This window comes from Leuresthes tenuis, unplaced genomic scaffold, assembly GCF_036924035.1.
Source record: "Leuresthes tenuis unplaced genomic scaffold, fLeuTen1.0.hap1 SCAF_18, whole genome shotgun sequence".
Classification (NCBI taxonomy): Eukaryota; Metazoa; Chordata; class Actinopteri; order Atheriniformes; family Atherinopsidae; genus Leuresthes; species Leuresthes tenuis.
The window spans coordinates 5,154,579-5,182,280 of record NW_027325372.1 but is presented as its reverse complement, the minus strand read 5'-3'; the positions used below and the strand labels follow the sequence as shown (position 1 = coordinate 5,182,280).

Below are 27,702 nucleotides of genomic sequence, written 5' to 3'. Positions count from 1 at the left end.
ATTCCTGTAGATAGATGAGAAGATTAATTCTACGATGTTGTAATATAACAGTAAAGGTCTGCAACTCTAACTATGTAAAGTACTCCCAGATTTCTGTAACTCTTTGTTTTACACTTTAAAGATGCAGACACTGCATACTGGAGCAAGATGTGTTCAGAATTCACAGAAGCAGAGCTTAAGCACAGATGGAGGGTTTAAAAAGTAATCGCCTGAGACACTGCACTGTATTAACAAGTCATTTTTGCTACAGGGTATGGTCTCATCTGGCCTATGCAATGCACACGCAGACACACACAGAGTAGCATGTCAACCAGCCGCTGTGCAGATTAAAATATCCGAGAACATCTGAAACGGCTCAATCATTCTCTCCATCAAAGCCGCTCTCACTTACTCTTTTGTGCACTGCATCAAGACAAGACCCTTTCTCTTTCTGTGTGTTTCCATTCAACACATTTTCTATCCTTCCCTTTCTCTCTTGGCTTCATTCCTCTCTGTCTCCAGCTCAGTCATTTTCTCATCATTCCGTCTCTTCATGCTTGGAAATTTATGGAATTAATCTAAGAGGAATTATAAATTACGAGCTGTTATCTTAGTAGAAGCCAGCTCATTTAGGTACAGAGAACATCGCATGTCGATTCTACACTGGCAGCTCGGCTTTAGCAGCAAAAAAAAAAAAGCCAGGACTCAAAGTTTTTAATTGGAAAATAAAAGTGTTAGTGGTGAAGGCATCATGAACATCAGCTCCCTCATCAAGAAAGCCCAGCAGAGGATGTACTTCCTGCGGCAGCTGAAGAAATTCAACCTGCCAAGGACCATGATGGTGCACTTCTACTCCTCCATCATTGAGTCCATCCTCACCTCTTCCATCACCATCCGGTACGCTGCTGCCACCACCAAGGACAAGGGCAGGCTGCAGCGTGTCATTCTGTCTGCAGAGAAGGTGATTGGCTGCAATCTTCCATCTCTCCAGGACCCGTACGCCTCCAGGACTCTGAGGCCTCCAGGGAAGATTGTGGCTGATCTCTCCCGTCCTGGTCACAAACTCTTTGAGAGACTCCCCTCTGGCAGGAGGCTGCAGTCCATCAGGACCAAAACCTCACGCCACAAGAACAGTTTCTTCCCATCTGCTACCAGCCTTATCAACAAGGCCCATAGCCCCCCGTGACACTGACTCTCTCCCTCTCCCCTTCCAGACCTACAAGCTGCATTAACGTAGCATCTTCAGACCTTCTATGTTACGTCTCTGATGTACATAAATGTAGATTCTGTGTACATAACTATATTGTCTGCACCAACTACACCAAGTCCAATTCCTGTGCAAACCTACTTGGCAATAAACTCGATTCTGATTTTGAGTTGCAGTTATCTATTTGCATCTTTTTGTGACAAGTTTCTGGATCAAAATCCATTAGAGGATCGGACATCGAGCTATGCCCACTTTCTGTGAGCACAAAGCACCTTTGAGCCACGCTTTGCTCGAATCTGACCACAACTGAATATATCACCATCACATCACAACGAGCACCCTCACCCGGTCTGACCGAGTAACCTTAATCACAAGAATTCACAGTAGTACAGAATGCTCCCTAAGATTAGTGTGTTAGTGCCTGAGCTTTTTGTTACAACACCTCAGCCAAATTCAAGGTAAAGACTAACAGTGACTTCTGTGTTTGAGCTGCAGCTTCTGCTCTCCATCTAACAGAGAGCTTGACACATCCAGCTGACAGCGGTGCTGGAGGCAACTCTGACTCAATAAGGACTTTACACCTCATTTGATGAAGTGTCAGATATCACATACATACCTTGGCACTGTCCATAAGTGGGTATGTCAAAAAGAAACTAATGAACCCTTAAATCACAAAGAACACTGTTACGATCATGTCTGTGGGCTTTGTTCCTCCCCTGCTCTCTCCAGCTAACTTATGTGGACCTTTTGTATTTGTTCAAAAGTAAAACACACAAAATGGTGCTGCCTGCGTGTAAAATAGCGGCATTTTTGATGCCTGAAGAATGAAAAACAGTTGAGAAAATATGACAAACATACATTTTCTATGATACAGGGACCCTGGACATGTTTTCCCTTTAGAGTAGCCAAAGCTAGAAGTTGAAAAGCTCATGAGTGTTACTTACATTACTGATAATGTCATGGAGGCCTTAAAAACGTAATGCAAGAATTCAAAATGGTCACATGGAAGACAAAACAGGCATTCCAATTAAAATATCACTATCTTTTAAACATTCAAGCAGCAGAACTTGCTTTTAGGAGAGCCTGGCTCACACCTTCTCCGCAGCACAAACACAGTCTGAGCAGCTTCAGTCGACCTGTCTTTTAGAGCCTTTATGAAATGACGCCTATGTAAAGATTAACAGGACGAATTTCACCTTTCCAGATAAATCTTTTTATTCCAGTAGAATCCTTGCACCTACTTCTACCACCACTGGCTGACTCACTCACAGTGAAAAGGCGTTTTGAGACGCTGAAAATAAATATTTACTCATGAGAATATTTTTGAGGTACTTGTACTTTGAATATATCCATTTTATGATTTTTTATACTCACTTGATTGAGTAGTACTTCATACCACTTGATTTCAGAGGAAACATTTTATTCTCTCCTCTTCATTTATTTCAGAGCTTTAGTTATGTTTCAGATGGAGTTATTACCAAAAGAATATAATCTTATAAAATACAACACAACTCAGTGAACCAACGTCGGGGAAAACAGCTCGTTGTACAGACACCGATGTACAGCAGGGCTACTCAAATACATATTCAGGTGGGACAGATTTTCTCTCTTTGACCAGTAAGGAGCAGTTACAACTCGAATAAATCAATACATAATAGAAAACAAATTTATGTTCATTGTTTTTTTCTTTTGAATTGAAGGCAAATTAAAAATGCACATAATAAAATAATGAAAACTGCTTCAACATGAAGGGAGCGGCCCTCTCCAGCGATCCTTCGGGAAAGTTTGATGTTTCTCGATGTGGTGCCTCCGCACATTGCGATCTTTTAACACCGCCACACACTCATTACATATTAAACACATCAGTTTTGCGTTTGAATGTGACGGTAAAATAAACAAGTATTTGTCCCTCCAGGCGGTGTTAAAGCTACCGTTTTCGTTGTCAATTTTCCGTTTTGGAAAAGACTTGCTCGCAGAACGCTAATTCTACTGGTACAACTTCACAACTGTTGCTAGGTAACCCAGTGTTGCATTCATAGCCCGTACTACTGTAGGAATTTATTTAATCAATGTAGAAATGTCTGAAGGCTTCTGATTTTTATATATTTATTCATTCAGAAAAATATGCTGGGCCACATGGAAGTTGGTTCTGCGGGCCGCCATTTGAAGAGGCCTGATGTACAGTATGATAATATCTCCACTATTAGTTCTTTTTTTTCTATTTTGTGCCCAGTTCAAGCATAAATCCTTTTGGTTCTTGTAAACACTTGGGCAATAAAGTGGATTTAGAGAGATTTTCCACACCAGCAGTAATAATAACAGGTCAATACTTTAAAAGATCCTGCTTCTATAACAACTGCTACTGCATAACTGCAGGACCCAGCCACAGTGTGCATTTCCTATTGTTAATGTTTCCACATATAACTTACTTGACATTTTCTGTGGGTGAATTAAATACAAGAAACTGAGTGAATGCAAACAGGGTGAAAATGTGAATCTGAACGTCTCGGACAGCCTTTTTATGGGTTATGGGTTTTTATGTTTGAAATGAACAAGCGTGTGCACCCTCATCTAAAACGTGCTGCATTTTAAACTATATTCCCTGTGCTATGAATCAGATATATTTCATTATGAGCCAAACATTTTATTTCATACTGAATCTGATTTACAGTTTGGCATGATGAATAAATGTATATTTGCATACAAACAGTCCAAGGTTTTGTACATAATCCAAACATACCATCTGAGTTATTTGTTTGTGTTTCTATTTGATTCAGTTTGGGGGTTTATACTAGTGTCAGTACATTTGGTGTACATACGATGCCTGCTTTATTGAATAAGAATCTGCATTTCCCCTCCTCTATTTAACCTGTTTTTATTTATCATTTTCTGAATTTTACTACTTGCTTCTGTTTTGCACATTTTCACATGTGTTTGTGTGTCCTTTGATGTAAAGCACATTGAGTTAAAGTGGAATAAAGTTTCTGGCTCTCAGTTGAGCCTCTGCTCATTGCTAGGACTGAACTGTTCATTTGTCTGTAGTTGAAAAGATGAGGGGTTTACATGCTGTGAAGTGGCCTATATGGCATGGCAGATTACTGCAGGGGTGTGAGGAGAGACACATGAAGCAAAGAAACTGGCTAAGGTGAAAGAGAAAGGCTAACGCCAGTGTTCTAAAGGCTCTTATACATCAAATTTATGCAGGAACAAGATGCGACACTTGAAAAACACATATAGCTTCAGTCAAATGTTTGGAGTATTGTTTTAATACAAAAAGGGTATTAAAAGGACCACGTGTGGATATATTGTCTGTTTCAACATGTAATTCATAAAACAGCACAAGAAGGGTAACTTCATCTTACCAAGGAAAGCAGAAGGCGATACGGTGCCATTACTGCGAGAAACCATGACGCTGATCCCGGTCTCCACAAACGGAACAGAGAATTCTACGACCTCTGACCTTTCCTCATTGATGGTGAGAGAGCCTATGGCCATGTCAGCCCTGTTGGACACCACCTGGAAGACAGGAAACTGGGAATTAGATCCCACAGTCCCAAAAGATTCATGAGAAAAACAAGTTAAAAGAGACACCGATGAGCTGAAACATTGTCATTCACAGTTGAAACTAATTCTGCTTTTCTTGATAGAAATATGTTTGTCAATGCACGTGTATCAGTGCAACATGAAACTGTGCCGCATTCCACCTAAAAGCACCTCTGGCAGCAGTAAGTGTGGCTCAGGTGGTCAGCAGGTGAAAAACTAAGAGGATTCGGTGCTCTGTCATGTTTCACCTGGCAGGAAACAGAGGTTGCGTGATGGCAGTCGAGGGACGATGGAGGTTAAAGGAGCTGGCTCCTGATCAGAGGTTCATTATTCTGCCTGGGCTGGCCCCAGGAGTCTATAAAAGAATGATGGCTCTGCAGTCTCACCCCAGACACCAATGAGATGCTTTTAACCAGGGTCTTAAGATCCTTCAATTATTTTCTGTTAAACTCTTTATGCTAGTGTGCTTAATGAAACTTTGCTGTCTCTGCACTTCCCAGCAAATCACCCCCATAAAATATATGTCAAGATTAAAGGTTCAAATAATTATTTTTCAGAAATTATAAGTATACAGCATGGTATGTATATGTTTTTAAATAGGTTTTAAAATGCCTCCAAAGAGAATAAAAATATATAAACTGACCAACCTTTGGGGGTAACTTTGCTCATGTAATGCCCATCTCTACATCCACATACTCTGAGCACTCTGAAGGTACTAAGCTATATTATATTCTTTGTGTAACTAGTGATTTTGTGCATTAGTAGTAAATCTCTATTGATTGACATTGTATCGTATCAGCATGTGTTTTGTCGCCACAAAATCAAACGTACGAGTAGATAAGAAAATCCAAATGCACTCTGCCTCTTAGCAGGAAGTCAGTCTTCTACTCAACAGTGATCACAGCGGAGCTCACTCAGCCAGCAAAACGGCAGAGAGAATGGTGTTCCTATGTTGGTGTCCAGGTCATCTAGGTCAAGGCAATCCTAAGAGCTTGAACAAGGGCAACTGGACTTCTTGGTACTCGAAGACATTTCATCTCACATCTGGAAGGCTTCTTCCGTTCTAGAATAGCTGGTGGGAAGTATCAGCTTAGAAATGACACAGGGGCTGTTCACTGTTGGCAGGTCCTAAAGGTCACGTGTGTCACTGAACCACCCGATCACCACACCAACTAGTTTAGAACTGGAGAAGCCTTCTGGACAGAGATGACATCTTCAAGAATCAAGAAGAAGTCCAGTTGCCCTTATCCAAGCTCTTAGTAGCCTATATGGTGTTGTTACACTGCTACACTACTCTCTAATTTAATTTGTGGGAGAAAAAGACAAGAATAATCATGGTGACAGAGCTCTGATCTGAAGATGCAGCTACAAGCTACAACAACTTTCAGATGCTTCCAACAACTGCAGAGTTGTCTTCACTTTGTAAACCATTGCTAAAATCCCTACAGCTTGTTAAGCTTTTTGCATTGCACTCCACTTGGTTTTCATTGTTCAGTTGCAAACATAAGCATTGATAAAGGGCTGTAAAGGAGATATTGCATCTGTCATTCCTGTAATTAGCCTGCAACGTGTCCGATTGTAAACCATGGAACAGGTTTTTTTATTGAACACATTCAATAAAAAACATTCAAAGGTATAGTTACAGTACAAGGAATTCCAAAAGGTTTTAATATTACATTATATGATATAATATAACAGAAAGTTGCTGATTAATGTAACTAATGGTTTTCCAATGGCAGTAATCCTCTAATCTAATTAAATACTTTAAGTAATGTTATCAAACATTTGTACCAAATTCATTTCATGAATGTAACATAAAGCGTGAAAATATTGCACTCAGAATTAATTTAATTTCTAACACTGAATAAAATTCAAATTACTAATCCCAATTATGCGAAAAAAAAAAAAAACATCTGTGGGGAAATGCTGGAGAATAAGAATATGTGGCATCTCTTGCCAAAGGCTATAAAGGCAGTCAGGCAGTGGTATGGTTGGCTGAAATCTCCGACGATGTTAAACATATTTTGTTGGTCAAGCAGCATATGCGTGCCATGTCCTTAATGTAAATGAGTCAGCCTAAATCTAAATGATCTTTTCAGCTGTCCTCAACACTCTATGCAGGGTCTTTTGTTCCACACCAGATGGAGATGCAGCTGATTAATGCACTCCCAGATTCAAGGATATCTTTATTAGAGCGAGCAGTAACCACACAATCATCATAGATCAAAAAAAGAATAAAAATTCTATAAAATCTGTGGCAGCTGGGACTCTGTATAGTGCCTCTGTAGACTGGAGAGTGGGGGGGGTTGTCCTTTAATTGATTCAGTTCTTTCTTTTCCTGTATGAGAACAACTAATCTCAATCTCAAATTGCCTACATCCATCATGTTGCAGAATACTTTACACTTGCAGATGTGAGTCATCACAGGAACCAGAGGTGGACCCTCACAGGAACTGACATTCAGTGGGAAGACTTGGAGGTGTTATTTCCAACCCATGCTGACTAAGCTCTGTGAAGAAATTCAACATACGACATATGAGGGTGATCAGGCATTGTGGACCTTGTTTTCTCACGAGGGGAATGATTGTTAAAAACCAAGCTGGAGTTCATAAACAGGATTTAAAACATGGGAGGTTTTTTTCCCTCCAGATGTGCCATGTTCAGTGGAGCAGGGAAGGTGTTGCGCAAACTGGATCAGGTACTGTGTCTGTGGGAATCTTGATATTACACAGAGCCTGACCAGCCAATCAAAATAATCCCAAAATGCTAAGAGGTGATGGCTGTTGGCACCGGCATGATGTGTATATAAACCCTTTAGACATCAGTCTGCAGGTGTTCTGAGGCTGCTCTCTAATTTTTCACATGGTAATTATCCCAAGAGACTATTTTCACTGTTTTTAATACCCTATGTGACTGGATAATTCCTCATACTGTCTCGCTTGTATCCTGGCTCTGCAAGTGAGGCTCCAATAAGTGGATACACAAAGTGTAAGCTTGTCACAGTCAAAAATTAATGTAAGTGGTTTTATCCCCACAACTCTAATCTTAGTAACCAGCCTTGTCTCACAGACAGACCTGAAATGAACACTTCGCCACAGCATCACAATACATTGTTAATACTCTCATTTAATATCTGTCTGACTGACCTGCCTGCTTGGTTACCGGTATGATGCTTCCTGCTCTAGATGGTTGTGATGACAACAAAACTTAAATAAAAAGGTTGCACATTCATTCCATCATTCATTGGACAGACATTTTTCTTGTTTACCAGCTAATATGGGGCTTTCTTCACCAAATACATTTTTCCTCACCCCAAAAAAGTGCAGAAACTTAAAGTAGTCTGAAAATAAAACTGACAACAGGTGGAACAACATTGGCAAAGAGGGATGAAACTCGAAACTCTTGGATGAAAGTTTTGTATTTATTCCTCTCCTTCACTACACCTCGCATACCTTTTTTTTTACTTTATAATACCTTGGCAGAGAGATGCAGCAAACCCCACACATACCTGAGTTTCTGCATCGTTTCTGTGGTGCCAGCATGTAAAATATCAGGTACAGGGTTATTTTTCTGAGAGATCGGGTTGATAAACTCAAACACACTGATATTGGGCTTAATGAAGACCATATAAATGGCAAATTCATTACATAAAGTAAATATATCAAATCTGTTCAGATCTAAACCTATGTGTTAAATCAAGTCGAGGCAGAGGCAGAGCAGCAACTCCTGGGTAAATTACTGTTTTTGTCAAAGGAGTTTGGTGGCCTTGAACAAAAAAAGCTATATAATGACTGCCCAGTTAGAAAGCGCTGTCTGTATTGTGAGTAAAACACGTCGGAAATTACTTCCTGATTGGGAGGCATTCACACAAAAAGAACAAAAAAGTGCATGTCTGAAAGAGATGAGAAAGAACAGGAATGCCTGTTCAAGTGTAGGCTTTCACAAAAAGCACAGAGACACTGAGGGCCTGTGAAGGTTCAGATATCTGGATGCATTAGTCTGAAACAAAAAATAAAATAAAGTAAAAAAATATATACGACAGCTGCAGGTGCTGCAACAGGAAACAACCAAGTATATGACATCAGAAACATTGTCTCTGACACAGCTGTCCCTGTGAGCATCTGTTATGGACTGTGTGTAAAGGCCCCAGTAAGGTTGCCGTGATGACATCACGGTGTCGTGCCGGCCATACATAGTGGCGCGAGTAGTTGCGATGTCCTTGTCACAGAGGTGTCGCTGCTACGTGAAGGCTGCCACTAACTACTCTACAGCGTCGGAAATGGAGAAGAAAACAATGCTCCCGTCCAGAGCAGGAAGAGTGGCACTGTCATCAAGGGTCAGCAGGCTCACCTCTGCTTACATAATAATTTCAATAGGTGTGTTATCACCATTATAGTCTGATATAGTACTTAGAATATTGTTATAGGACTTTTAAGTGTGTTATGTTACCTTTTCTTTGTTATGAAATAGCTTCAGTGGACACACTTGGGAGTTATTGTTGCCCTTCAGTGATAATAATAATAACAGATGGGTTTGCTGTTTTACTTGCTTATGCTGGTTCAATGCAGTGTTGTACAGGTGCCTGTACAGACGCACTTCCTCGCTGAGTCTGTTTTCAAATTGGTCCATCCGGTTTGTCGATCTCTGCACGACTACGCGCCGCCTTTTCATGGCACGTGCCAAGTGGAAATACGGCATTTTGACGTCACGCGCCATCCGCACCGTGAGTGACGTGTCAACTATAAAACGAGCTTAAATCCCATTCATTTTTCCTTATTTGATTAAATATGATTATTGGCCTTTGCCATAGATCTACGTATAGTTCAATGACAAGAGGAGTGTTATGTGGAAAGCATGCACTCAATCAACCTCCTCTAAAAAGTACAAGGACAAACTGTTAAACCTTCCAAAAAAATAAATGTTTTGTTTTTGAAAGCTCTGGAGAAATTCTAAAGTGAAATAATGCAAGAATCTGATGATGCACAGCTTTCACAACTGTAACATGTCATTAGATGCATATCTGCCTGTCAAGATCAATCAATCCATGATAATTATTCCGTTTATCTAAACTAGGTCATTTCGGATTTCTGAATGCAGCAAGGACTGAAAGCAACACCTGGGACACTTCTGTTCAAGAAGTGCTTCATTGCTGCAAAGGCATCATACTGACAAAAATGATTATACCATCATGATTCACTGTTGAGGCTGAGAAAACATTAAGGATGTCGGAAATTACTGCCTGATTGGGAAGCATTCATGTGAGAAGGACAAAAAAAGTGCAAGGCTCAGAGACATTGTGAGAAATAGCAGAAATGTTCTGTTCAAATTCAGGCTTTCACCAGATGCACAAGGACAATGGAGTCTGGATGCAATCAGGAGTAGAATGCCAAAGGACTGATTTTTTTCATTTACATTTCTTTTTTAAATGTGTGATTTGAGTGATGCAACAGGAAACAACTGAGGAGAACATGTGATGAGTTTTCATTCGGACTCAGCCGCCCCTGTGCACATGTGTTTGTCTGACACTGTAATTAGCTACTTAATGAGTTACAGAGAGAAGCCGGACGGGAGGCAGCTGGAAATGTGGAGAGAACGACAAAAAGAAGGACAGAGAGGCAGGAAAGCCACCTGCATGCCTGAAACTTATTGAAAACCTTGTGAACAGCGCTGTTGGCAAATCTCGTCAGCGCTGATTAATGTAAACAAACATCCATTCGTTTCACACACATGGTTTCACTTCCATTTATTTTTCTGGCTCGTAGATCTTTGTTTTTGGTTCTGCAAATAAGTTGTTGCTTGCTTGTTTCCTCTAAACAAATAACTGGCATTAAGAATTTTCTTTGTAAGAAAGACATTAGAAGAGTCATGAGAGCTTGAATAAGGGCAACTGGACTTCTTTTTAGGTTCTTTCAGTTCTGAAGAAGCCTTTCGGATGAAACATCTTCAAAATCAAAAAGAAGCCCAGTTGCTCTTATTCAAGCTCTTATGATTGGACCATGACCTGGACAACTGAGAATCTTCATCAACACATTCGAAGAGTCATTTCAGCCCTAGATGCTGGCAGCACATATCATACCAACACACACTCCAAACAGAGTCGATGCTGAGGCTGTTTCAAGGCTCCTGTCAGAGAAGGCTACAACATAGGTTGATGGCACATGTAGATAAAAAGCAGCAGCACCATCTTCACTGGCTTTAGGAGATCTGGCTGAAGAGTAACTAAAGTCATTTGTAATCACGCATGTAAAAAATAAAAAACTTTCTGGTGATATAATGCATGTTTGTGAGGATGATTCTAAATTTGGAATGTAGATATTGCATTTTACACCTGTGAACAGAAGCAGAAAACAGAAAAATGATCCTCAGTTAAAACTGACGATCACAAGATAAAATGTTGGACCACATGCACACACAGGAGGCCATTGATAATTCGCATCCCATGTTAAACTTCATTGATGCAGTCACCAGAGGGGTCATCATTGCATCATGCAAATAGATGAGGATCTGCCAACACACACACAGGAACACATGTCCAACGTTTGTGCTGGGCTCCATCTTGTTCTTTGCTCCTCCAGCACTAATCTTTGCTGATTAGGGTCCAATCCTGTCTCATTGGGTCACATTTTAAAGGATATACAGCAGAATAAAGGCAAATTCAAAGAAAGTAAACCCTTTTTTTCATTTGCAACAAACATTAGGAAAAAAAAAAACTGAAAACATAACTGCAATATCTCAGTGACACACACACAAAGCAGTCATAGCACATTTGTGAAGAAAGAAAAGTCCATGGGGATATGCAGTCGACAAGCCATCTTCTTTCAACTTCCAACTGAGTGCCTGTTCTTACACACCTGCACTTTATCGCTCCTTTTGTTTGCATTCTATCTATAGGTGAGATGTTTGATACCAGACTTTTGATTATATGCTGTGAAAAATGATCCTGGAACAAGATGTTAATGCCACCAGATAACCACCGTCTAATTGGGATGTTATTCAGTGTTTGTCCACTAATTCTTTTGAAACAGGTCCCCCTCTGATTCCATTAGGCAGTGTTATCGACGCTGCAATCCTGCAAGCCTCCTCAGTGGTTTCCTTCTCCTGTATATCAAAATGATTGAAGGATTTGCAGCCAGACTATTCTCGAGCACTGATAAGGTGCTCTGGAGATAGGTGTGACTGTGCAACAACCTCCAGGGCTGACAAAGAGCTCAAAACTGAAGTCCATCATATGGCCAGATATGCAATACATTATACATACGACGCTATAGTACTAACACACAATATGTATTAAATATAATTTTTACCATATTTATCATGAAGATTTCTATACTGTTACAAAGTTTCATAGATTTGTTGTTGTATCATTTGTTGTCGCCGTCGTCATTCGAACACACAACTTTCTCCTCTTTGAGACTTATTTCCTGAGAAGCAGCATTCTTATGACAGGCAACAGTGGATCCTGACCTGTATAAGCTCCTGGATAAATGGATTATCAAATAAATTGGTGGATCATGCTTGCCTAACACTCACCTCAAGAAGCATTGTGTTTTTTATTTTTTCTATCCAAGCAGTTCATTTTATGGAAGACAAATCAAATAAAAAATTAAAACGTGATTCTGCTGCATATTATCAACTGGATAATATTTTGTAATTAACAGTAAGAGCCTCACCTCTCCCACCATGCCATTCCACTCCCCATCGATGTTCTTCCCATGTCTTCCATTTGTCACGAGGTAAAGGTCGTAGGTGAAGCCCACAATCTTTGCCAGACGCTTGAGGACATCGATGCAAAAGCCTTTGCAGCAGTGCTTCATGGGCCCAGCACCGTCCACCACCAAACTGAGAAGATCACGGGAGGAAAGACTAGGGTTATGTGGTAATCAGTGGACACTTTGACCAATATAAGATGCTTGGCAGTGGAAGAAATTCAAAAACAAGGGGAGTGAGCATCTTGGGAGTGTATGAAAACAAGTTGATGAGCCCCTGGGGGTGGGAGCATAACAGAAGGAGATGAAGACAAGGTCATTATGAATTAATGCACAGGGACTGTTGGCATACTGATATTGACAGTTCTGACTGTTGTGTTTGAAGAGGCAATGCTTGACAGCTCAGAGGGAAAATGAGCACTGTATAATTAAAACCAGTTTTTGCACCAACATGTTGTCTAAAGGAACAAGAATCCAGCTGTGATCTTGTAATACCTCTTGGCTCTCAGGCAAACACCTTAACATCAGGACCAAGTTGCACAAATTGGAATCCAAGTGCATTCAGATGACTATCAGCCAAGTGGCTGCAATGGTCTCCATCAGTTCTCCACTGCAATTGCCCTTTTGATGGCCCCTCAGATACTTAGTCATAGTAACCTCATGGGTGTGTTACCTAGCAACACAGCCTACACATCTGGCAAATTCGTCTCACTACAGAAATTGAGATAAAGAAATGTTTAACACAGATTTTCACTATCATATGTTAGTTACTGATACATGTGGTGGTAAATGGACTGTGCTTGTATAGCACTTTTCTAGTCTAGCTGACCACTCAAAGCATGTATACATTACAAGCCACATTCACACACACACACACTCTTACGGCGCGTCCGTATAATGTTACAGGCTACATTGGCCTTTTTTGTCAATCACACCCATTCACACACTGATGGACGCATCGGTATGCAAATTAGGTTTCAATGTCTTGCCCAAGGACACTTTGACATGTGGTCTGGGGAAGATGGGAGTCGAACCACCCATCTTCCAATTGGCAGACGACTGTTCTTCCTCCTGAGGCTCCTTAAGGCCTTATGGTCCCAAATATAGATTTTCTATTTTCCTTTATCAATCCAATTATCTGTCACTTTACTTTTTGTTGGGCTGACATACTGTATGACCACTGCTCCTTTGGTTATTTTAAAGGACAGTGACTGTTCACAGCCAGTTTAGGTAAACAGTATCACATATGGATTAGCTTATTTCAATGGAAGTATCGTGCTAATGCAGAGGCATCTTAAAGGTGACGGCACAGTGTCTCAGCTCTGCTTTGACACCTTATCAGTATGTTTTTGGGGCAAAGACTTTTTTGCACCCGTTTTGTGACATCAGCAGCAGCTATTCCAGCTCCAGATATAGAGATAGTTATTTTATTGATCTGAGAGGGAAATAGTTTAGTCTAGCATCGGTCTAGCAGGATGAAAGCAAGTGTCATCACAGCTTGGCAGAGGATGTGTAGCGGACGTAAGGACCGATGGTAGTTTTGAAATTAGAATTGGAATGGCTCAACAAAAGTTAGCTAAAAAAAATGCCAGAGTTGTGGTTTTGGGGAGTTTTACACTTGCTGGTGACTTCAGACACCCTAATATATGCTCCCAAGAAATAAAAAAGCGATTTTATTCATGATTTCTCACCTTTAAGTCTCAAGCAATCACACAGCGCTTCAGCTCACTTGTCAGACGGTATTGGTTTGTGTACATATGACATGTTTTCTCTTTGCCTCTGTGCTCTATCACATCTTTTTAAAGTGCTAAGTGTATATCTCAACATAACTCCACTCAGTCCTGCTTTTACTGCAGTTATTTTCCCCATTCGTTTCAGCAAAGAATTGACTCCTGCGGTGACTCAAAAGGGTGTACGAGTGACTTTGGCATTTCCTTTAATAGCCATAATGGGCAGTTGGGCAGTTGATAGAAGCCAAGAAGAAAATAATTGTTGTAAACCAGTTATTTGCAACAGCAAAAGTGATTTTATTGTCTAGTACTGAAAAACATTTTTTATACTAAGAAAAGTAATTTTACTTGAGACATTTGACCCAAATCTGATGTGAAATAAATTGGAAAACCACCTGTAAGATATTTATATGATTCCACATCCCTTAGTATGTTGAAGTCAGAATACCAATCTCTATAATATCATTTACTATTTATTTAAATTTAATGTAACTTGTATGGGTTTCTCTCACTGATGGCTGTACATGTTATACTCAACTCAACTTTATTTATGAAGCCCGTTAGAAACAGCCGTGGCTGAACCAAAGTGCTGCACATGAATAACAACACGAAGTATAAGACATAACACATAAGAACAATATAAAAAACAATAATAACGATAACTCAAAGCCAAGCAGTAAAAATGAGTTTTAAAAATAAAGAGTTGCTTTTGTAATACCTGGAGTTAACAGGCATGCGGCAGGGTACAGAGTCCCGGATGCAGGAGCTGGTCCCGGGATCGGCAGGCTCCACGATGACAAAGGGACGCTCCTCAAGGGTGACAACTCTTAGGTGTTGGGAATCATCAAGGGGCTTCAAAAAAGAGCCGTAACGAGACCAGGGATGGTAACGTAGACGCAGATGTCCATTCTCCCACCAGCCAACCTGGAAAACAGATTACACAAAATGATAAGGCCCCAGGTAAGAATTAGACGTCTTTAAATGTTTTGCGTGATCTGATTGTTGTTGAGGGCTGCCTGGTAGTGATGATTAGCACCATCGCCTCACAGCGAGAGGGTTCTAGCCAGCCATACAACCAAAATTTTCTATAACATGCAGCTCATACAACAGACTTTCAATCAGCCTCATCAGTAGGAATCCAGTGCAAGTGAAACATTTTAAGATGCTGAAGAGCAGTTTCAAGAATACCAAACCATTGTGCCAATGGATTGTAATAAGTGCCTGGAGGTTTGGTCGCTTTGTAAATGAGCTGTTTAAATAGCCAGATACGTCAGTCATACAATGCAGGGTGACAACAGACAGTTTACAGTGGTCCTACAAGTGGAAACAAATAAGTTTGAACAAGGATATGCCCGTAAGACACCCGTTGTTTCATATAGTTCAAACAAATCCACCTGTTGAGACGAATAAAAATTACACGAACGTATTTTATAGTTTAGTCAACAGTGATAAGTCACCATTGCATACATAAAGCAAACTTTACACAGTAGATACAACATTCTAAATAAAACTAATGGCCTTATCTAAAGCAAATAGAGAAGTTTATGAAATATGGAAGTATGTGCTTCTGACTCGCTTGACATTTGTTATGCATATTTATGTGTGTATGGGGACGAATTACAGCAGTCAATGACTTTGGTTTCCAGCCACGCTCCACACCGTTTTGCCTTACGGTCACTTGACACTTTTGTGGGCCTTTGAGTCTCTTTGGCTTCTTCAACATGTTAACAACGTCTAACTTAGAGCTACACAATTGCAGGGCTCACGCAGAGATTTGTTTTCATGGCAGTGGTGTTACATCTCAGGACTGTAGGGAAAATTCCAATTATCTTGTATTACTTTAAAGTAGCATTAATCAAATTAACTTCAGCTTACAATAGTATTAATCAGTATTTGATCTAGATTGTGGTAAAGGACTTATTTTTCTCAACAGGTCGTATACTATATTACTGACACATATTTGTGAGTTGACTTGGTTTAGCAACCCAACAGTCCCTTCTTACAGTAAATATTTATGAGTACTTAGTAAGAGCCAATAATTGCTTTGAGCTAGTCCTTTACAATGCCCCTGCTTTCAGATATGTAATCTTTATCAATTAAAAAAAAAAACTTGGACATTAGTATTTATGTTGCCAGATGTGAGGTCGGTCCCAAAAATACACCCAGGTGTTCCTACAACAGGTTAAAAAACAGACGTGTAAAACAGCAGGTCAAAACATAACAGGCCACAGTTTCCTGGCAGAAATAAAGTACAAACAGAGACATCTGTTTGCATAAATTCACATAATCCCACACGACACCCAGACACAAACATGCCCGCAATGTTAAAAACCATTAATTTCTGGCAGTTTTAACAAGTTAACAAAGGGATAAGACACACAAACAGAACCCTGCATTTATAGGCCCTCCATGTCCCAGTTTTCACTGCTTTTGGCACTGTTCTCTTTCAAATGCATAATAATAAGATCCAGCAGCATCATAATTGGCCTTTCAGAGTTTATTTGTCCTCCACTTCATTCTTTTTCTTGCATTAATTGATGTGAAAACACGTCGATATATATATATATTTTTTTTTTGTGTATTTATTTATTTTAACGCACACTGCACACGGAGGAGCAGAATCCTTCTCTCAGCTCCGCAGCCACAGAGAAGACAGTGATACTGAATCAAGTTTTTTCCTGCCTGTTTGCTTTGGTTAGATTTAGTTTCGAACCTTAAGCATGTGATATTATCTCAACCAAATTAACAAGTGAGCGACTGTTGCTGTGCTCATGCATTACCAAGACAACTAGCTAAATGGTAACCCTACAGGTGAGGGTGGTGTTGTAAAAGCATAGTTCTAACTATCATTGCTCTCTAATTCTAACCAAATTACCAGTAAGTTACTGGCTGAACCGGACCAGGAAGTGACAAGCGTTTTAATAAAGTGTTGTTGAGTTATAAAGTAAATGCCACCCATAAGTGAAAATGTGCCATGGAGTGGTCAAAGTTAAACTTTCTCCCTCCTGATTTGTGCTGAGCAAACAACACAGTGATGCATCATGGTCATCTGAATAGAAGTGTATGTCAGGAATTGAATTATACATTCACTGTGCTTTTTTTCCTTTGTGATAAAGTAATATTGGGTTTACACATTATCACATTAACCTTGACAACCTTGTGTCACAGTTAATTTTAATTAGATAAATCAATTCACAGGGCTGTTCCTCAGAATAATCGTCAGTACGTTAACACAGTATTTATTCAATAAAATCAGCTTAAGCCAGGCTCAATCAGTGTTTAACTCAGTCAAAAGTGGCTGAATTTTCATAAATATTCATATCGCACATTGGTGCACATGTGTAAACTAAATCATTTAAAAACTCAAGGTGAGGCCGGCCTCAAGATTCATTTTAAAACCTAGAGCAAAGGTACAGAGAGTGAAAAAATACTGCACTCCATAATGGTGAATTATATGGATTAAATGTTTTCTCATTAATGTCAGGGTTAAAATCCCCAAACTGTCTAACTTTAACAGGGAAAAGATGCCTGATCTTCACTGTGCCCTGTGATGGACGGGCCACCTGTACAGGGTGTTCCCTGCCGGGACCCTGAATTGGATTAAGCGGATGTAAATGGATGGACTTTATTGTATAAATGGCAATTAATCAGTGTAAATATAATTTTCCAATCTCATTAGCCTTCCTGTCTTTTTGTTACTTACAACATGTCAACAATGTAAGAGTAAAAGGTTAGAAATTGGTACAATTAAACTGTTTTTTATGAGGGAAAAAAAATCAACCTCAGCTTCTTAGCTGTTATTTTTTCATGTTGAATATAATTAGCTTGGAACAGTCTTTTATCTGAGTATCTTCACAGTGCGTTCAGTTGGGAATGTAGATGAAGAACTTTAAAGCCTGTTCTCATGAGAACTTCTTCCTGAATCACTGTGATCGATGAAAAAACCCACCTTGTAGATGCATCCATTCTGTGAGGTTATAAAACATTTAGTGCAGCTTTAAACTCAACTAAGTGGAATTCTGGTGTGTGTGTGTGTGTGCTGTAGGATTTCAGCTCTTCTGTCACATTGATTAAAAAGATAGTTGGCTCCCTATTCTTATTTGCTCATTGATTCACCTCATGCTCCCCTCTTTGTGCTTCAGCTCAAAGAACAAAACAACTGTGATATGACTTGCTGTGTTTGTTGCATTGAGTTGAACATGTAGTTTAAATAAAAATAACAGAATGAGGCGGTCAAAGCCGGTCTGAGCACAAACTTAGTAAACAGTAAGATTTGCTTCACATGAAAATATGTAATAATTAAGTTTCTCCAAAAACACGGTTGCTTCATGAATGCACCAAACTAATGGGAGGTGAAGCCTTTCATTGGTTGTTTGTATAAAAAAAGCATTCAGACAGCATGATGCTAACCTGGCAGCAGTATTTGGCTAATTAACATTACGGAAGTAAAGTTCCAGCTCTATTTTGCTCTAAAAAGATAAACAATGAGTAGGTTACGGCTCGCCTATGAAGGCAGTAGTTTAATCAATGCTCTGCAGGGGCGCTGCTCTCCTGCTCGCACGGATCGAGCTCTTTTTTGTTACATGCAAGGAGCCTTTTGGAGCAACGATGGATAAAATCGTATTCTTATCGATCAGCAGGAAAATAACCAGTTTATTTCATCACCAGTTTTATCTTCTCAGGAAAGACATGCTTCAAACATACAATTTAACAAAGTGGTTACAAAGAAAGAGATTGAATTTTACATTATTGATGTTGCATAGGGGCAATTAGCTGTGGAAAAAATTGTCAATGATATGATTATACTGTATCTTTCATCCTTATTCTTTAAAGACTAATCAGTCCATATAGAACCTTTACACTCTGTTTATGTCGTCAGCTTTTAAATTAAGTGATTAATAAAGCTTCACATGCCACTATGAGTTCTCCGATTTCACTTCAAGGAAATTCCATCTATCCATGGATAAAATAAAGTTGATTTATTCCATTTTTTCTTATTTCAAGTTAGCAGAAGTGTCTGCTGTTAGTCCTACAAACGAAGTAGTTTCTCCAGCCATTTTCTGCTTGTATGCTGCTATCAGACGGCAAGTTAAGACAGCACCAGACAGGTCAGAATTGGTGCCGAGAGCGGACCAAACACTTCAGTGACACACATGGAAAACGGGAATATTCTCACAACTGAGTGAAAGGCTGGTAAGTAGGTCCCTGAGGAATTTAAACTGACATCACGTGTGGCCATTTGTCCCATTTACTTCAGCAGTTTCTAGATTAGGGGCTTTCAACAGTAGATATGAAATTATTGATCTGAAAATAGGCTAAAATGTAATAAGTCCTACTAAAGCTGTAGATTGTTGTGATTTGTGTCTGCATCCAGAGGTCCAACATAATGCCTCTGCTAGTTAGCTGTGTCCCCTTTTCATTTTTTCAATGCAGTGCTAAGATTAATGAAAGTTACATACAAATATGAACTTTGGCGTCCGGCGTAAAAAACGTGCCAAATCAATGATGCGAGATCGACTCACTGTGGCGACCCCTGATAGAGGGAGAGGCCGAAAGCAGAAAAAGAAGACATACAAATATCACCTTTAACATTACATCATCTGCCACTTTCAAATCACAATATTGGATGCTATTGGCTACTTTTATTTGTTTTGTTAGCATTGATGAGCTCAATTTTACTCATTGTCTGGTTCCACCTTTTTCAACAGAGATGATAATTACCGTAAAGATCCATCAGTCTATTATTGTGCAAATCTCAACAAACATAAAAATCAGGAAACATCCAATAAAAGCATCAATGCAGCGTAAAATCTGTCAGTTATACTGACAGCTGTGGTGAGTTTTTCTCCATCCATCTCTCCCAGCCCCATGGAGCACAAGACAGTGACCTATTTCCTCAGCATCTCAGCCTGCATTCAGCAAAAAAATTCAATACACTAAAGGTGAACTGCATCAGAAAAGGGCAGGAAATGGTGCTATATTTGTCAGATGCTGTCCTTCATTGTGCTGCCTCTGCACTAGTCTTTGCTCTCCTGTAAATTTAGATACTACCAGGCTGGAAGTGGTGAACTCAAAAACCCAAGAAAGATAGAGTGAGACACACAACCTAAAAAGAAACTTGAATAAAATAGCTGACACTCTCCAAAAACAAATGGCCCTTATTCAGCAATCATTTCAAGAGGCAACTCTCTTACTTTTAAGTGTAGCTTGTTTCTCTGAAACATCAGAGGCATTTATGTTTCTCCTTATCTGAATCTTTGCCCCTGGGTGTGTTTTGTTCAGCAATGTTGGAAGCAAAGCCTGCATGATTTAAAAAGAAGTAAATAAAAACAGCAGAAAAAGTTGCCCGTATGAAATATAGGCAACTGAAAAAGGGGATTCAAGTTCAAATCACAGATTCAGCATAAAACACAGGAGACAAACTGGGAAAATGTGATTGAGAGAGATAAAAATATGCTGTTTCAGTGGAACATTCAAACATTTTATTATCACGTTCCTGAAAGTTAAAACATGCTTCTGCTGCAGCAAAATACAGTCAGATCTGAATTTTAACTGAATTTAAAGAATCAGTCATCACCTTAAGGGTCACTACAAATGCAATGACCTCGAGACTGCAATTTCATTGTGAGGTTCTACTATAAACACGGGTACAAATATATAACCACAGAAATAATCTAATATTTCTCTCTTCTGAACAGAGGACAACCACTTCCCTTCCTGAGGCACAGCTCTCCACAGACACCACCAGATAGATGCACAGCATAAGATACCTTAGCAATCTGGGCCTTTGTTGAATGTCTGATAGACTCAGCAAACACAACTATTGAGAAAACATTTAGATCAGTGAGGTCTGTGACACAGTTACAGTAAAATGGTTTTGATACGCGACTCATGGGATGAACATCTTATTTCAAAACTGTGACCATAAATCTGCTCTAAAGGTTTTGGACCCTGACTGCGGGCATCTCTAACTCATCCTCATTTCTGAGCATTACTGAGGTTGGAGAACATTGGTGATGGAGTTGAGATCTGGGCTCTGAGCTGGTTCTTCAAGAGTTTATATGTTAAACCTACACAAACATGTGTTTAGGAGCCAGGCTCTTTGCAAAAAGACACTGTCATGTTGGAACACGGCCACATGGCCAAACACACTGTGTATGAAGGGTTTTGCCAATGAAGGACATTATGTAATTGTGTGGTGAAGCATGACTTTGGTTTTCTGGAAATATGGAAAAAGTCTTAGTGTGAAAAAAGGTTTCCACAAACTTCTGGACGTAGGAGCTGATCAAACAGGTGTCCAGTGCACAGAAATCCTCCATAGAAACCATTTGGGAGTGGATAGTTTAGTGGTATTATTGCCACCTTTCATGTGGGAGATCTGTGTTCAAATCCCATGTATGAAAGGTACCACCTCCAGTAGGGGTCCTTAGGCAAGACCCCCTTACCCTATCTGCCTATCTGTAAGTCGCTTTGGATAAAAGCGTCTGCTAAAAACATAAACATTTATTATGAAATTAGTTTCATATTTCTGTCAGCCCGATTCTTTCATTGGAAGCCCAAGAACAAGCAGGAGAAATCTTAAGTTAAACAAAGTATTTATTATTGGCCACATGTAAAGTGTGGCAGCTGGACTCAGAGTGACAGAGCTCTCGCAGGAAATCCGTCAGCCCGAGCCCCGATATCCGGAAACATTTCATATTCATGTTCACATTTATCTCACAGAGGTTGTACTCACAACAGACTGAGTATAATTGGCCAACCACCGTCTTCGTCATGTCCTTTGGATGCGTGTGTGCGTGTATCTAATGTACCAGACCTATCTGACCCGTTAGAGACGCCTAATCTGACCCAGTTATTTAGTCCAGTTATGCTATCTTAAAGTCTTGGACCATTCAAGGACATATATTGCGTAGTATGAGCAGAGTGGAAAAGTGCAAAATAGGAACATGGCTTATTTAGAAAAGTACAGAATATGAATACATAATGTTTAAGAATAAAACCATTTCTTAAACCACCCTTAAATCACTTGAAACTAGAGACTTTTCCGAATCCTTTCCTGTAAATCTGATGTTAAACACTGTAAAGCTTCACCTTATAGAGGAAATTCAGCTTTGATATGAAGGCAAAATGAAGGCCATTCACTACCTCTGTAATGTTACATTGTTTTCATTTGTTTTCTTTGAGGTTATCATCCTCAGAATGGAGGAAGGGTGGGGGTGGGGGACTTGAGTTTGCAGTTGCCAGTAAGCATGTTGAGTCTTTAAAGGTCAGGAACAAATGGAACACTGAGGTTAAACAAAGAGGTTTGCTTGTTTTTCTCAGGTCGAAGGAAGATTTGAGGAACTGAAAGTACCTACAGAGGGCAAACCTTGGTTTGGTGCAATTATTGTACAGCTACTACACATGGCCCCTGACGGCAAGGATATTGCACTGTGAGTTAGCGCTGGCTAACAGGTCTGACAAACCCAAACAAGAGAAAAGGGAAAGAGAGGAGGGAGCTTCGGGGAGATCTAATGAGATCTGGGAGAGACAGAAGCAGCGAGACAGCAGAGAGGTGAAACTGAGCAGTGATGAGTTAGCATGTTTGATGAGGTGTGAAATTGCAGTTAGCCTATCTAGTTGCTGTGTTATGATAATTAGTTCCAATTTGCCCAGCTGTTTACCCACCTCCTCCCAGCCTCTCCCGTTGGTGTAGGAGATCACATCGAGCAGCGGATTGGACAGATAGCCATCACTGTTGAAGGAATAGTCTCGCCCACCAATGGATATGTTGGTGAAATACCTGTAACAGAAATTTGGACAGTTGACAGGTGTCACAAAACACGTCTTTTCTTAACCATCACGTTGGAATAACAACTGTAGTCTCAATGGGGAAAAAAAAGCACAATATGTCAAATTGGTTTCCAAGATTCTTTTGGCAATGGTGATTTGTTTTGGTGATAAACAAGTGCTGTCTGGAATTAGTAAAGAGATGAAGCACTACTGGAAAAATGTAAACAGTTATTTTCTATAGTTGACTTTAATGCATAAGCATTGGAAGTGGAATCCCTTTCAGAGAGCTGGGTGCAGTGTTTACAAGAATATTGCAAGGCAATTTACTAACTTTTGTGAAAGCCAGTGCACAGCTGATTGTGACATTTCTGATTGTTTGTGGGAAATAATGCATGCATTAAGCCATTTTATACTTGTCATGTTTATGCAAGCAGACAGCACAACTGAGAACAGACAGCATATGATAGAAGGAAGAATGATTTCCACTCCTGTAAATTTATTTGGAAAGACTGCCACGGTACCAAGCTATTCTTAATGTCATTTTTAATCTTCCTCTCTTCCATTTTATTCTTAATAAAGGATCATTTTCTTTAATAGTGGTGGAGTCATGCGATACCAGCTCTGAAAGAATAACAGGAATCCTTTACATTTTGTCTTCTAGCTCTTTTTTTGTGGCCACTGAGTCTGCTTTTTGCAGAGGTATAACAAGCTTCCACACTGCCAAGAGGTTTTCCAACATTTCAAGAAATAGTCTTAGGTCATGGCAGTTTTCCCAAATTCTCACATAGCATTAATTCTAACAGCAGTTCCACAGGGATGGAGAGTGACATGATAGCTTTAAGTCCAAAATGTTATTAACTTCACAATCACTGCAGCACTTTCAAGTGTTATATAGTCCTGAAAGTTAAAAAAAAAAAAAAAAGTTTTGAGAATCACTGAAAGACTGAGGCCTCATAACCCTTTCTGTTCTTTCCATTTATGAAGCAAACCGTTTCATACAACAGCCCAGCTTAAATAATCGCAGTTATTCAACACAAGTAATGCCAACAAAACATACAGGCTATAAAATAACCCCAATAACAATATTGTGTATTCGAAATTTGCACCTTGGGCAGACTGACACAATACACTGACAGTACAATACAACCCCCCCTCTTCCCCCCTGAGACACAGCAAGGGGTTTTCAATCAACATCATCTGCCCTGAGGTACACTGATGGAGGTCTGATCATAATGATGACGTCTTGAACTGAACCAGTGCCATTATACAGGGTTGTTGCCTAAGGGGCAGAGCACCAACAGTTTGACTTTTATAGCTTATCATCTGATCATCTTGTTTGTGACCCCAGGCTGATCTGACTGTGCTGATGTTGGCAAATCATGTTGCTTAATAAGTCTAGCCTCATGACCCCTATCATTTGGCTCATGTCACTTATGAGAATGACTAACTCAACCAAGCTTACTCTGCTTCCAGAACATTTTAATGCCATCTGGTACAGATGTTTAATGCTCATCTGATAAAATTAGCTGCTAACCATAGCTGAAATAGTACGACTTCATGTTTTAAAAAAAATCCATTGAACCAAATGATTGGCTGTGTCTGGTTAGTCAAATACTGACAAACAATCTGACCAAGACATAAAATATTTGATTGCATGAATGACTTTGCATGTTTTACCTGGTGTGCTGTCTTTGTGACAAACTTGCATTACTGTTGAGTCAAAATGAAACACAAAGCACCATTTCTTTAATCTCTTGGACAGAATTTGATCACCGGCAGTACAGGGTACACACCTCAGGAAGAAATCCCATTGTTGTAGTGTAGATACCATGAGGTGGGAGAAACAAAGACAAGAGGAGGCGAAGCAGGAAGTGAGAGTGAAGATAAAGAGCAGATTCGCTAAAATGTTTAGCCATTTTCACTTTTTTTTGACAGCGTGGGAGGCTTTCAGTAAAGGAAAAGACTTGTCAGAAAAGCTGAAAGCAAGTAAACACTGTTGGACAAATACTTGCCCACACAGCTAATACCGAAAAAGACAAAGAAGACAAAGACAAGAAGCACTGGTGCAGAGAAGATGTGGTGCAGGAGGGAAAGTAACAGCTTTGACTTTGATGTTTTCTAATGAAACATCGCACTTAAAAGTACCTGAAAAATGGCACTTCAAAGCATCTTAATGAAACCATCCTACATGCTCACAAACACACAGGATCTTACAGGGAAAAAACCTCAACTCCAATAATGTGGAATTACTGCAGCTGGACTTCAGCAGAACTCCTGGAACAAGCTTAAAAAACAGATCAACTGTAGCAACTAATCAGTCAAGCCATGCAGTCATGTAAAAACTAAAGGAAAACTCAAAAGGTTTCATGTATTAGAAATGGAAAAAAAAACATCTGGTATTACCAGGTCGGAAACTTAGAAAAACACTACCTCAGGTGAACAACACCACCATGAATATTAATTCAACAAAAAGCTAAACCAAAATGCGGATGCATTGTACGAAAAAGTGTCTCTTTGTTGCTTCAACAGCAGTCAGGAGGGCAAGTGGCAGGCAGGTGCTGCTAATCACATGTACCTTATGAACTGACCGTCAGCAAGTGCGAGCTGGAGCATTCAGGTGTGTGTTAATACAATACCAAGAAGGAATGACATCAGCAGACCGTGCAATACTCAGAAAAACTGCAAACAAGAGATACATCTCAAACTCTACAGGCCTCAGTCAGCATGTTAAAGGTTAAAGTTCATGACAGCACAGTTAGAAAAAGACTGAACAAGGATGGCTTGTTTGGAAGGGCTGCAGGAGAAAGCCTCTTCTCTCTAAAAGAACATGGCAGCACAGCTTAGGTTTGCAAAGCTGCATCTGAACAAACCACAAGACTTCTGGAACAATGTCCTTTGGACAGACCAGAGCAAAGTGGAGATGTTTGGTCCTAATGCACAGCAGCACGTTTGGAGGAAACCAAACACAGCATATCAGCACAAACACCTCATACCAGCTGTCAAGCACGGGGGTGGAGGGCTGATGATCTTGGCTTGTTCTGCAGCCACAGGACCTGGGCACCTTGCAGTCATTGAGTCCACTATGAACTTAAATTGGGTCATGCAACAGAACAATGACCTTAAGCAAAGCAGCACAACTGAGAAAGAAAGTCAAACAGACGCTGCAAACCTCAATATACTGGAGCAAAATTTCAAAGCTGTTGCTGCTAAAGTTGGGTTAACAGCAGGTTACTGTATTATGAGATGTACTTTGTTTTTCCACACTGTACTATGTCACATCTAGTTTATCTGAGGTTGTATTTGCCTAATTCTAAGATGTGCTGAGGGTCAGCTTTGTATTTATTTCTTTCCTTATATCGGTTTTCCTTATATCCTGATACATAAAACATCAGAACTGAAAAAGGGTGTGTTTTGTTTCCCCCCCAACTGTACATAATTAAAATTCCTTGTGGTGTTAAGGTCAGTGGTACCAGTTTTCCATCTCTATTGAAAGTAAAGTTATGCATTTAATTATATTTTCAGTCAAAGATTTTCTTTTGTCAAGGCTCATTTTCTTTAAACACATTTACTCTGAGTACACGCTCTGAATTTATATTAAATCATTAAAAAGTGCTCGTTGCGTCCAACAGCAAATAAAAAAAGTCAAAATGAATAAACACTGAAAATGAAAGGGAATGTTTTGATGTTTCCTTTCACTCTACTGTTCCTGTGTGAGTGTATTTGTGTGTATGCATGTTTTAGTTTTACAGCATGTTTAGATTAAATATATTTTACTCTAAGTCCTATCACTTACATCAAAACCAGCCCACCTTCACCAACAGAACCCCAACATGTTGAGGAATGTCAGAGCTGGCTTGATCCCATCATAAGATGGGTTCAAGTTTCTTTTCTTTACAAAATCAGAAATAACCTTCCAGCTCATCTGTGAACATATGTCCACACGACATGGTTTTACACCAAAAACCTTCCTGACACTGTTTACATGCTATTCATACAACGTGTAGCATGTGGAACCACACACATGTAAAGGGAGACAAGGACAGAGGAAACAGCTGAATAGGATTTATTTTTGTTTTGGAAGGTTCCTAAAAGAGAGAGCTGACCCAGAAAAATCAAAGTGGTAGCCATGCCAAGAGCTAGAAATGCTCTGTAAAGAGCTCAATGCTTCCTTTATTATCTCCAAAGTCACAGGACACACCAGATCATTGTTTCTTTTTGTTGTTTTGACCTTGGTGCAGACACCCAATGACTGTCATCACCTGTATCTTGCACTGCCACAAAGTCTGACTTCATCAGTTGTGGTGCTGCCACATCAGATTCTGGCACACAGCTGCACATGTTGCTGAAGTTGCTTTTTTCTCCACTCACTGCCAAAATGATCCTGATTCTTGATGCTAATTGTGAGACTGAAGCATTTGTCACTGGGCCTCTGCTGACTAATATGCTTCCATTGGTGTGCAAAAATGATCAAATGCAGTAAGATAGTGCCTGTGAACGTAAAACTGAGTTCCAAGTTTCAAATTCTTAATATCAACTTGATCAGTTTTAATCTTTGAGTAAAACTCACAAGGCTCTTGTGTGTTTTGTGGGTCTTTATATCAAACTCAGTGTATGATTGAAATGGAAGTAAGGTTGCACACATTTGGACTGTAGCCGTTTCAAAGTAGCCACAGTGGGGAATTTGGGTGTACATGCGAATAATGATGGAATTTTTGTGTGAGTAATGTAAGAAAACCCTGAAACGTGGCAAATCACAGCAAAAGGT

General features: G+C 39.8%; 1 protein-coding gene across 1 annotated transcript in view; it reads right to left on the bottom strand.

Moving 5' to 3' along the window:
- LOC140275617 (glutamate receptor ionotropic, NMDA 2D-like) overlaps positions 1 to 27,702 on the bottom strand; it is a 107,024-nt gene that overhangs the window by 9,712 nt on the left and 69,610 nt on the right. Inside the window, exons 7-10 of the mRNA XM_072371133.1 lie at positions 22,833 to 22,947; positions 14,884 to 15,089; positions 12,400 to 12,568; positions 4,549 to 4,702 (exon numbers count right to left, since the gene is read on the bottom strand). Of these exons, the coding sequence (XP_072227234.1) occupies positions 4,549 to 4,702; positions 12,400 to 12,568; positions 14,884 to 15,089; positions 22,833 to 22,947 (644 nt within the window). The remainder of the gene's footprint in view (positions 1 to 4,548; positions 4,703 to 12,399; positions 12,569 to 14,883; positions 15,090 to 22,832; positions 22,948 to 27,702) is intronic.